The 12,084-nt window shown below is 34.3% G+C and overlaps 2 protein-coding genes across 7 annotated transcripts in view; one reads left to right on the top strand and one right to left on the bottom strand.

Annotated features, from left to right (window-relative positions):
* The window catches only part of LOC149781912 (uncharacterized), a 69,124-nt gene extending 64,976 nt beyond the window's left edge, over positions 1-4,148 (bottom strand). For 2 of the 3 annotated variants that reach the window (XM_089936116.1, XM_089936119.1), the window contains exon 1: positions 4,010-4,148. The gene's annotated coding sequence lies outside the window, so the exon portion shown is untranslated. The other variant, XM_089936115.1, reaches the window with a different exon arrangement.
* Positions 4,149-4,195: 47 nt separating this feature from the next.
* Positions 4,196-12,084, top strand: part of LOC149781911 (GRB10-interacting GYF protein 2-like) — a 128,213-nt gene continuing 120,324 nt past the window's right edge. For all 4 annotated transcript variants that reach the window (XM_089936114.1, XM_089936113.1, XM_089936112.1 and 1 more), the window contains exons 1-2: positions 4,196-4,295; positions 7,912-7,948. In XM_089936114.1, coding sequence (XP_089792240.1) covers positions 7,917-7,948 — 32 coding nt within the window. In that variant the 5' untranslated portion in view covers positions 4,196-4,295; positions 7,912-7,916. The remainder of the gene's footprint in view (positions 4,296-7,911; positions 7,949-12,084) is intronic.

The following is a 12,084-nucleotide window of genomic DNA, read 5'->3' as shown; positions in this document are numbered from 1 at the left end:
AATTCCATCTTGTATTTTAATTCTAATTCCTTTACTTTTATGTCAGAGTCTGAAACAGACCTTTTGATCGAAACCAAAGCACTTTATCCAAAACATTCCTTTCTACCAAGTACTGGACCATAACATTTTTTATTTCTTGCTTCATTAAGGAAGCCCTTACCTCAGAAAGATCACATTTTCTGGCAAGTTGAATTCATTCATATTTTATGAAAAGGTCTAATTGGTCATGGGTAGGACTTGAAAGAAAGGTTTCCACTTTTGATGACATTTTAGAAAAAGCTTGCTGATTTCACTAAAGATTTCAAAAACTAGGGGAATTCAAGTTTCCAAAAAACAGTTTTCTGAAATATTTAACCAAAATTCTAATATTGAGGATGAGCACCCAAATCTTATGTTACATGTTTAGGCTCAAATAAACAGTAACACAAGAAAAAGTGAAACCAACAAGCTTTGAAAAATTTAACAAATACTTTATTTCCTTGGAAATATACTGTAAAAATGAAAAAAATAAGAACTTAACAGTTTGAAGAATCAAATCCAAAAATAATCTATGAATAAAATTTTAGAAGTCATAATAATGAAATGTTTAATAAATTCAAGCTTGAGTCCCAACAAAGAATCCAAGATGGAAGGCAATGACATACTCTCAACATGGCCCTGACGAAAACCAATCATTTTACTCTAAGAATAAAATTTTAAAAAGTTGTTTACTTCACTAACACTATCTACAAGTTTAGGATCATGTAGTCAATACAGCCTCGATCTCACCCTTATTATTTCCACAATAAAAATAAATTTAAAAAAAAACTTTTTCACGTGGCTGTTACTAATTTTTAATTAAGGTAGGGAACTAGGTCAGCTTTGTGTTCACAAATGAACAGTCAAGGTCAAACTATTTTCTGGAAATAATTTCAAAATCAGGTAAACAAGATTATATTATAATACATGTAGCATGTAATAGAATTAAAAAATATTAAAGCTGACAAACAAACAATAAAACTAAATTAGATGTAAGTTAAATCAGATATATGCAAACCATTAATCTTAAAAACAAAAGTAAAAATAGAAACAAACAACAGTCTATGCCCATTACATGTAGAATGTATAAACAGTAATCTGTAATGATTGTAACTGATATAAAACTATCCCTTGGGCAGTTTAAATAGTGACAATTAAAGGGAAAGAGGTCAGGTATAAAATCAAAGTTTCACATTAACTGGCTGACAATAGCAAGTGAGATGTGTTTAAGATTATAGTGGTTGAACCCATTGTGTTAATTTGCATAGGTAGGATCAGGAAGTGGAAAAACTAGACGTGTGTATTAGAATAAAGTTATTACATATTACTGCCTTGAATGAGAATGTTTAAGCGGCTATGTATTATATTTTTGACAAGTTTGTAGACAGCGGCAAAGTTTCTTTGAAGTCGGATTTTACTGCATACATGTATATAGATTGCAAAGCGTGATCATTGCAGTTATCGGAATAGTGTTCAAATGTAATTCATTTTATTAAACTTATATTTGAATTGTAGCTACAGCAACGCTGTGTGACAGCATTAAAAAAGGAGGAATATTGGGCATGTGGAAATTGGAGTAAACTTTTCAGCCAAGTAGAGAAAATACTGTAACAAATAAAACAGTAAGATTTGGACCTAAAATGGGGAGGATTTTATGCTGCATTTTTTAAACATTGGTTTCAATAAATATTGACCAATCTTCCAGGTTCAATAAGGGTGAGATTTTTAAACGATGCACCAGAGGTGCCTGCAGAAACTTTTTTTGGGGGGTCATGTAGTGGTCAGCCATGAAATGTTATGGATGTAGGCCAAAACATGTTTAAAGGTAAAATTGGGGGAGGCTACTATTGTCCCCACCCCTTTGTCCCAACGTGCGAGAGCCCATGGGGCACGTCATTTCTCCCTGTGATAGGCTATGTTTTCCCTCACGGCAAGCACCCTTTTTCATGTTCTGGTCAGCTGTGGCTAAACTACATAAACAGCTATAGGTTATACTTAAGTACACAACCAATAAATCCAGTGTGACTGTTTAACAGTTAATTCTTATGATTGCCTTTATCTTGTGAAAAAGACTGCCCTTCAGACACATTTCAAAGTTCTACAGTGTGTGTATATAAGCACTAATTGGCAATTAAACGATACCCTATTTTGTTGTAACTTATGATGCCTAGGACTTCATTTTAACAGTTCAAATCTACAGTCACAAGCTACCATACATTTGGCAATTGTTTTTCCCATGTTTTATATCCTACCTTTTTTTCCATAGGTTTAACTTTAACACTGCTTAGTAAATAAAATATTTACTCTGAAGTAGTTCTTTGGGGGCACATATAATGCATGGTATATTTTATGTTATTCCTTCTTTTAATTTAATCATGGTAATTAAAGTTTACATATATGGTAGAGGAATACCAGGTGTTTCTTTGGCAAAAATGTAGATGCATTTTTGTTAGCAGAGAAAATTACACAGAATTCACAGTGATCATTCATGAGATTAAAACTACTTGGTGACAAACTTTTTTTTTACAATAAAACTATTGTAGGGTTTTTTGAAATCTGAAATTTAAGTGAATCATGTTAATTATTTTTAACATTGTATTTACTGAAGAAAAAAAACTTTGTAGCGTGATATTAAAATTATTTTTACACAAAAGTATTCACAAGTGATACAATAGAATATGGCATCTGTGAATTGCATATGATATATCTATTTATGTATGGGGATTTTTGTCTGTGAAATGACAACTGGCAGACATAATGTAATAATCAGGAGTTCTCTGCAAAAAATTGAGAGATATTATGAGATAGGGAGGTAGGTGTGGAAATACCCCTACAATTGGGATGTTTTTCTCCCAGCTTGAGAGTTTACAGGTATCAAATGTCTCTGCTTGTAGAATTTCAGTCAGGGCTTGTGAGTTTATTTAAGTCACGAGCCAAGGGCCTGAACCTAAACAAAATTTCTTTGAGCATAGAATGTTCCACTGATTTTTCGTTTTCATGTCCATGGAAATATCGTATTCTATGATTGATTTCACAAAGAACTGTCACTTTAGTGTTCAGTTTTCTTTATCAAAACTATATGCATCTACCAAGTTCTACTGGCCAGTCTTAGGAGAAAACTCCTCATCTGCAGTTTTGGATTTTTACTATGATGGATTAAAACTGCTTAGTAATGTATATAGAGCCAGGTATCAAATACATTCATGCATTTAGTCTTCTGATCAAAATGATAAATATTAACTGACAACAGATCAAAAGGTGTCTTAATCTAATATAAAGATCTAACTTATGCAGCTTCACCTGATTCCCATTACAGTCACTTGAACTTTGTTTGATAGCTTGCACACTACATGAATCTCTGAAATAATGAAACAAACAGAGGAGAAGTTTAGGACAAAAATATGTGCACACTGAGGTCTAAGCTATTGAAATTTTCATGTGTCAAAAATAAAAAGTATGAAAATTCTTATGCAGATTTCAGTATCCCAAAGAACCTCAGTGATGAAAATTGAATGGAGTAAACTAATACAACTTGAAAAAAGAGGACTAAAATAGTTTGAGGTGTATATTACAAATATAAGGGCACTGATGCTCGCATTAGAAGTTTTTAACTAAGTACTTCAATTCAAATAAATAAAACATGGTGATGATGCAGACCTGCAAGTTGTTCTCCACCTTTTTTCAGTCCAAAAAAAAAAAAAAAAAGGTGGAAAACAACTTGCTGGTCTAGGTGATGATGATGCAGACCAATCACTGAATCAGATCATTGATCTCACTGATATCAAACTGAAAGAATCATGTTCATACTAACTTTAATTATGGCTGCCTCGAAATAACGACCGGAATTATTAAAGAATATATGATATAGAATACATAATACTGAATGGCAGTCTGACAGAAATGTAGACACTTTTATGCAGCTTTACAGTAGTGTACGATACACCCTCGTGTACGACTGTCAATAAAGTTCTCAATATATGTTCATGCCTACATTTTCACATACTAATTGCTGCAATCATCCACAACTGCAAATATATGATGAAAAATGTAGTTATCTCTATAAAAAAAAAACCGGTTTGTTAGTGAATGGATCCATATATCACACAATCAATGTTGACAGCGGAAGCATATCTACCCCTGGTTTCCTTTTGAGCGTGCTCAGTAGCAGTTTTTAAATAAGTCACGTGATACATACATACCTACGGCCATATTGGTTTGTGCTTTCGTGTTTGGGGCTAGTGAATATCGAAGTGAATTTCTCTTTAAATCTGATACAGGTATTGAATGAAACATTACTTGTTTTAAAAATGTATACCTCAAATGCAAAATAAGCCAATTTCACTTACATACAAATTGCTCATTACATCTGCCATGGCCGCCGTACAACCTTATGTTTTGAATTTTAGCACAGTAAACCAAAACATGATAACGAAGATTAGACGTTTTTAAAAGAAATTATTGTTTAAAGTTCAGCGTTGAATGGTAGATCATGACTTATTCGTAGTTAAGCTGGCTTCATTAGTTATTTTACAGGGAGTTTTTGTCATACTTGCCTTATGTTCATAAACTTGGACCATGCCATATTGCCCACGTGTGACATTTTAGTTATTTTCGAGTAGAATTAAATAAGACCCGAAATCTTTTTGCTGGTTATTAAGAAGGTATTTAGGAGAATTTTATGTTTTTTACCCGGTTAACATTGAGCTGATCTAATTTTTGGTCATGTATGAAAGTCTAAATCAGAAAGTAAAAGTAACTGTTAGACGTTCTGACCCATGGTTTATACTTTAGTCATCCAGTGTAAGCCTTCGACCCAGTTATTTGTTTTCGGAATCGAGGTCTTACTGTCCAAATCACGGCGCATTGTAGTGTGTTCTGATGTTGATAACATCAGAATAAGTAAAATTTTCAGGAATATCTTGCACACTTGGCAGCCCATGTTGGCACTTTTCTACCAATTAAAGTTATGTTTTAGTCCGACTTTACATACTCTGATGTCTTTTCCAAATAAATTCAATTTCCCACACAAGCAAATGGACTTGTTTGGCTGGAATGCAGTGGAAGCCAGGAATACTGAAATTGGTAAAAAGGATGATAATAATCATGAATGAAATGAAGCTGTCTAAACACCTTCAGTATTAATATATTTCTATTTGTTTTGTTAAAGAATTATATTTTAGCTTTACCCGATTTTTGGTATTCCTGGCTTCCATTGCTTTCCTGCCAACTGAAATGTAGGTCAATGAAACTTGAAAACAGACCCATTTACATGTGTGAAAATTTGAACTTAAAAAAAAAGACATTACAGTACGTAAAGTCTGACTAAAACATTATGACTTTAGTTTGTAGAAAAGTGTCATTATGGGCTGCCAAGTGTGAGATATTTCTGAAAATATGAATTTTGCATGATGTATGGCGACATCAAAACACTCTAAAAAGTGCCATTAATTTAAGCAGTAACACCCAAAACATAAATATCAGGGTCGAGGGCTATACTGTAGCTACGATTTCTTGGCCTCAGCCATGGTTGAAGATATGATTTGATCCTATATATCTTACAATGGAGCAATTGTGAAAGATAACAAGATGACTGTAATTAAAATATACTATCTAAGCAGAATTGTTTTTCAGAAAGTTTGGATAACAACACAGTTATTAAGCCTATAATAAGGCAGATTATATAGTTATGTCTATGCGAACTGTACAGATAACACAAAATTCTCTTGGTAATTCATGTTGCAAATAGGGTTTGCTATTCCATGTGTATATGTTCTGTGATCCATTGTTCAGTTCATATCATATTTACTATTATCTGTTTATATTGCCAAATAAGGCAGCAACGTCCTTATACAGCGTGACTCCGCTATAACATATTAGTTGGGAGCCATAGAACCCAACCGTGTTAGAGACTGAACCAAGTTATAAGCAACCAAGTCATTAGCTGAAGAAAATGATGCATTTACCCCCAAAAATTTGCAGGGGTTAGGTCTTAAATGTGGGCGGTAAAATACATGTTGCATCGGCACAGTTATCATCTTAAATTGATGCATATTAAATGAGAAATACGCCTGTAGCGAAAATAGAAACATCATATATACTAGTTTGCTTTATTTAGAGAACCACGAATTGGTACATATACAGTGGAACCCTGCTATAACGTGATAATTGGGGTCCAAAAGTTGGATTGCGTTAATGCAGGGTTTTACAGTATTTTACTGTTTTCAGAGAACAACTCATTGACACATATACATGTATTCATGTCTAATATATATGATGAATAGGGTATCAACACTGTTTACTATCGTGCCGTTATGGCATGCAGTTCATCTATAAAATGCATGTAATTCCATTGAAAAATAGCACATAGATTTACATTATTCGGTAACTTTATTCCCAGATCATTGTGTCTGAATTCAGCATCTAATATAAGCATGATCAGAGTATGAACACCATTTACTTGCCATATGATATTGTACCATCAGGGCTTGCAATCAATCCGTAATATATGTAATTTCATTGACAAAATTGCATACATATTTAAACTATTCAATCATTTTGTCACACATCATTATGTGTCTGAATTCAATGGGAAAAATTAACAGCAAAATTAGGTTAAGAAAGATGAAGCACGTGTACAATTCGTTACGTTCCAGGGTCTGTGAATGGTGTCTACAAATTTCATACCGCTAAAATTTTCTCATGTGTTTCTGTGTTCATTTACCCATTGCAAATTTCCAATTAACGCTTGTACACCTATTTGTTTGAACGACTTCAGCAAGAATAATTAACAATCCACACATACTTTCAGTGTGCATATACATAGCTGCCAACCCTCACAATTTTGGCTTGAATTTCACAACTTTTTTAGCGATTCACAGATTCATGCCGCAAGCAAAAAATTCATGAATTCTCCAAAATGTTCTTTCCCTCTATGAGAAAAATACACATATATGTATTTAAAATTTTGCAGTATATGCTTTTAAGCTTTTACTTTAATTAAAGAAATCTGAACACGTGCACCGACTTGATGAGGCACATCTTTTTGAGCTTCTCTTGAACAGTGTAGATTTTTCTTCTCATTAAAAATTAAAAGTAATCCTCAGAGGTACAGACAATTAAATTCCAGATGACATCTGCTTTTGTTTTAAAAATCCCAAAAAAATACCATATTTATACTTTATTGCAAACCATGTAATGACTCTGATACAGGTCTGAATATGCAATAACATAACATTAATCCAGTTCAGTTCGAACTACATGTGTGCTGCAAGACGCAAGCCATATAATTTATAGGGCTAGATTGTTCTTTAGGATATTTTTTATTATTTCATTCATCACTTTATCAATTTATCTTAATTAAAAATAGGAGTGGTGGCGCAAGACTGTTGCTTGTAAGCATCCCACCCCTTAGAAAATTAAATGTCTTCTCCCTAATAAAGACTTGAATTCATTGGATGTTCTGGATAATCAAAGCAGTGACCATTGTCAGCGTTGTCATAAAATATTAGCATCACATGCTAAAGTCAATTTCAGTTATGTGACAATCTTTCATTGTTATACAAATATTCACAAACAGGTAAACAGCATTTTTGACGTACCATGGGTCATCTCAAAATGGATAAATAAAATCGGCTGATTAGAGGATATGCCAAGTAGTGGCATAGCTATATATTTGTATGCAACATTGCATCTCTGCAAAAGCTAAAGGTATGACGGAGTCATGGTAAACTTGGATGGCAGTCATTTCATATTATGAGCTTTGAAAAACATGATCATGATAGAAGCTTTGATTTTGAGCGGGATATCAGCTTTACCCCTCTCCCCCCCATTACAGTAAATAATTGAATAGCCCTTGTAATATACAATTACTCACCTATTTCATCTGTCTTTCAGATACAATGGCAGACACACTCAAGTTTGGTCCCGAATGGTAAGTGTTTCCTGTGAACAAAAAAAAAAGAATCCTGAAATGTTACTGGTATGCAGGGGTCACACGCTACCAGGCAAAGTGGGTGACTAAGTCACCTAAAAAATATAAGCTTCACCATCTTTTAAGAAAGCGAAAATGACTTCACCCAGTGATATTTTTTCGATTTACATTGAGTGACTGATCTTATTGAGTGCTCCCTTCGCTTAGCCAGGTTTGTTGCACTGTTACGTTGTAGCTCACGGTGAAATGTAGGCTTCAAGCCATCAAATAGCTGGTGCTTATATCAACTGCACTAACATGTGAACACATTCACAGGCATTTTGTTTTGATAGCTGATTGACCATTAATCTTTTCAAGAGTAATATAGCAACTATCACTGCCCAATTTAGGCAAACTATCCTTTGATGATAAAAACATACAAATATGTGTTTTAAGAATAGAATCATTAAAATGAATATTTGAACTGCAGTGTGTACATTATTGTCTTCGTAAAATCAGTTTTGAACCATAAGTAAACTTGTCATAGGGAAATAATATTGGACATGCTGTGTCTGGGAAGTACCACATTATTTGTCTCTTTTGTAAACCATTGGGAAAATATATTCAGAAAAATACATAATTCATAGAAAGCAGAGTCTAAATATTATGTTTTTTAGTGTTATTTTTCAAATACAATTATGTAGGTAGAAACGTATGGGACATTGCTAAGTTGTGGAATTCAAGAGGCACTGTATGGTCAAAGATGTTCTCAAACCACTCAGTTTTGTGAAAATTCAAAGAAACAAAATTATTGAGCAAATACTATTTAACTAATGCCTAATGTTGCTACAAGTACATCAACAAATATTAAAATCTTATCAGTGTTTCCCTTTACGCACATTTGTGCGTCAGGGAAGCACGCTGGAGAAAATTGACGCGCATATTTTATTGCCGTGCATTTTTTTTTATGCAAGAGATTCGCATAATGCGATAAAGATTTATTTAATATCCAATGCGTTGGACGAAGGGTGGCATCGTGTATACTGCCAGCATAGGCATTGACTGGTTCCATGCTTTGTTTACTCCCTGTGCTGGGCTCCTCTATTCATATAGCAGAGTGGAACGCATGGAACATACGAAATAAGGAACCAGACTAGCATAGGCAATGTTATGATGGAGTAGCTTCCCCTAATCTCGCAAGCTCTCACGTGATTTCCATTGAGCTCAGCAAGATGTCATCTTGATGTTTAACCTCAATGCTTGTTGCGCTAGGAAGTGATTTCCAGAATAAAACGTCGTGCACTAAAAGTCATTGGCGAAGAAGGTGAAAGAAGCAAAACACAAAAGAGTAACTGTGGATCTAACTTTAATGAAAAATGGAGAAAATAATTCCTTTGACTGGAATATGGCACATCCATTAGGATTACCGGTGTGACTTCTGACAGCATGATTGCGAAGACTGCAAAAGTGAATAATCCTTTAGTTACAGGATTTAAGAATTTTAACAAATCTGCCTTTGTTCACCACAAGATATCTGGAGAACACATAACCCAAAACATTCTTTCACAACAAAGAAATCGGTAAACTTGCCGAGACAAATGCGTTTATTTGGATTACACAGACAGGGGGTTATTGCAGATTTTGTTGCTTTTTAACTTTAATGCAGTAAAAGAAATACCTTAAAGTTCAAGTGTAACTTATTAGAAACGAGATGAATCATTAGCCTCCTTGATTTTTGGATAAATTTGTTCTAGGATGAAGTACAATGAGATAGTACAGTAGTCCCCCTCTTATAAGGCCACCCCTAATGCAGCAGGGAAGTGGCCTTATAATGCGGGTGGCCTTTCTAGAGGGGGATGACAAATGCGAATAGTAAATACATATGAAGAAAGTCACAAGTACATTTGATCTTAAATATTTAATATTTTCATAAAAAAAATCACATGCGTGTGAAATTAATGTAAAACAAACTGTCATCATTTTCAAAAGAATGCTATGAATAACCGTTGATATAGTTTTAAAACTGTCTTGATAATTATGTTACAGATCACATCATCTGTCACTTTGTTGGTAACAGTCTAAAAAACAAACCAGTCTCGTCACATTAAAAATATCCTTGCTGTCATATCCCCTACAAATATCGTTTAATCTTTTGTTCCAATCTTTGACAACTTCATTATTAACATCAGCTGATTCTCCAATAAGGACAGAACACTTAATATTGTGTCGCACTTGAAATCTGTGCAACCATCCGTTACTTGCGGTAAAGTCATCATATCCCAATTCAACTGACCAAATTGTTGCTTTTTCTTGTCATTCAAATCAGGATACAAATGTCTCCTGGCTCAAACAATCATCCTTTCTCCATCCATTTCACCTTCCCACTGCTGCAGAATTGTTTCATTATCATTCACGATATTGTTTATATGAGTCTTTCGGACAATAGTTTTCTGCAAGGATCCTCGATGACGCCCCCACCCACCCCCACCCCGGTCAGTTGAATTACTTTCACTTTCTCTTCTAAACTGAATATTTTTTTTTTTGATGACATGTTGATCTTTTTGCAGTAAGTTATTCATGTTGCCAACTACAATACTGATAAAACAATTTTGTATGCATCTAAACAAATTGCCTTGTTTTTAAAGAAAGTGATCTTGTCACATGATTCGTTAGTCGCAGTCTGGTACCCTATTGTTTTTATACGTTTCTTTACACTAAGTGAGAGAAGCCAAAACGGCTTCGATATGTACCATTAACATCACACAGATTTGACCTCGCGGCCGTTAGGATTTGTAATTTTGACAATTATTGTCAGTAGTAATAGCCACTGATTATCAAAGTGAACAAGCTCAACGTCTTACTAAGGGAAGCCATAAAGGCTATCAAGCCATTTTCCTGCTGACTTGGGTATTGTACATCGATACTGCCACTTCTCAGCTGTTGCTACTGTTCAATAATTGTAATCTTAACAATTATCAGTGACTAAACCGGACATCTTATGATAACACAGCAGTAAAGCTAATTGGATTACATGTACGTACCCTTTTGTATGGATTAAAATTTGAGTCTTTCTCGGTTTTTATGGAATAAATTTGGCTTCTCGTGAGGCGTAAATGATATAATATTAACCTTAGTGGTAAATATACTTTACTGAACACTTCTTTCAGTAACGAAAACCTGACATCGGGAAACAGAAATCGGATTACTTAACACACGTTATGAATAAAATACTGGTTCTGGATACATATTCAAACAAAATGCAGCTGCTTGTGAGGGGTAAATTTTATATTATTGCACTAATATGCTGGCCACTGGTCGCATTAGCCGGGTGGCCTTTCGCGAGGGGTACTTTTGAACACAAACTCGTCGGTGCCAACGGATTCTGGCCGTAAGGAGTGGGTGGCCGCTGGTCAGGGGGGCCGTTCAAGAGGGGGACTACTGTACACATTTAATGACAGACAGTAAATTGACTGCCATTCGGTTTAAAAAGATTTATTGGGCTTTTTGTATTGTCTTGTATGTAATATGTTGGTCTGTAATATTGCTTCAAAAAGATTATAAGGAGACTGTTAAAAGTACGATTTTAAAAGAAAAATGAACTAATAAAATTATTCTTTGAATGTACAATGCATTTGATTGTTAATTGTGCATGTTGGTTTATTTGTATGTTTAGAGAGAGAGAGTATGTTGTGCAAGTTGCAGTATCCTATTTCAAGCTGAAAAGGTACGAGTCGGATGAAAATTTGTCAGTATTTTTGACCCCCACATTTTTTATTTGACCCCCAGTTCTGACACCAAGGATTTTTTTTTTTACCCTCAGTTTTACACCCCTGGGGGATACACTGCCTTATGCTTGCAATCCTATTAATGGACTGTTGTATCTATGAAGTCAGTACTTAATTTAGAAAACCACTCTTTCTAAAAATAGATGCACTTACATGTTGGTTGTGTCAATTCGGTTGGAAAAAAGGGATTTCATTCATATGCCAACTTTAATTCTTTAGTGTTTGTTATCAATGGACAGGTATGTTTATTGGCAACAAAAGAAATTAGGATGAACAGTGTGATCTGATAGAAGTGTGCATTTGCACTCAATTACATGTTACAGAGGTTGTTTCAAACAAGTTTAGAAATGTTTTCATGTGCCATTTTATTAT

This window comes from Sinohyriopsis cumingii, chromosome 15, assembly GCF_028554795.1.
Source record: "Sinohyriopsis cumingii isolate HCF-2022 chromosome 15, ASM2855479v2, whole genome shotgun sequence".
In the NCBI taxonomy this organism is placed as follows: Eukaryota; Metazoa; Mollusca; class Bivalvia; order Unionida; family Unionidae; genus Sinohyriopsis; species Sinohyriopsis cumingii.
Note: the sequence above shows the minus strand (reverse complement) of the source record. Positions and strands in the feature narration are given on the sequence as shown.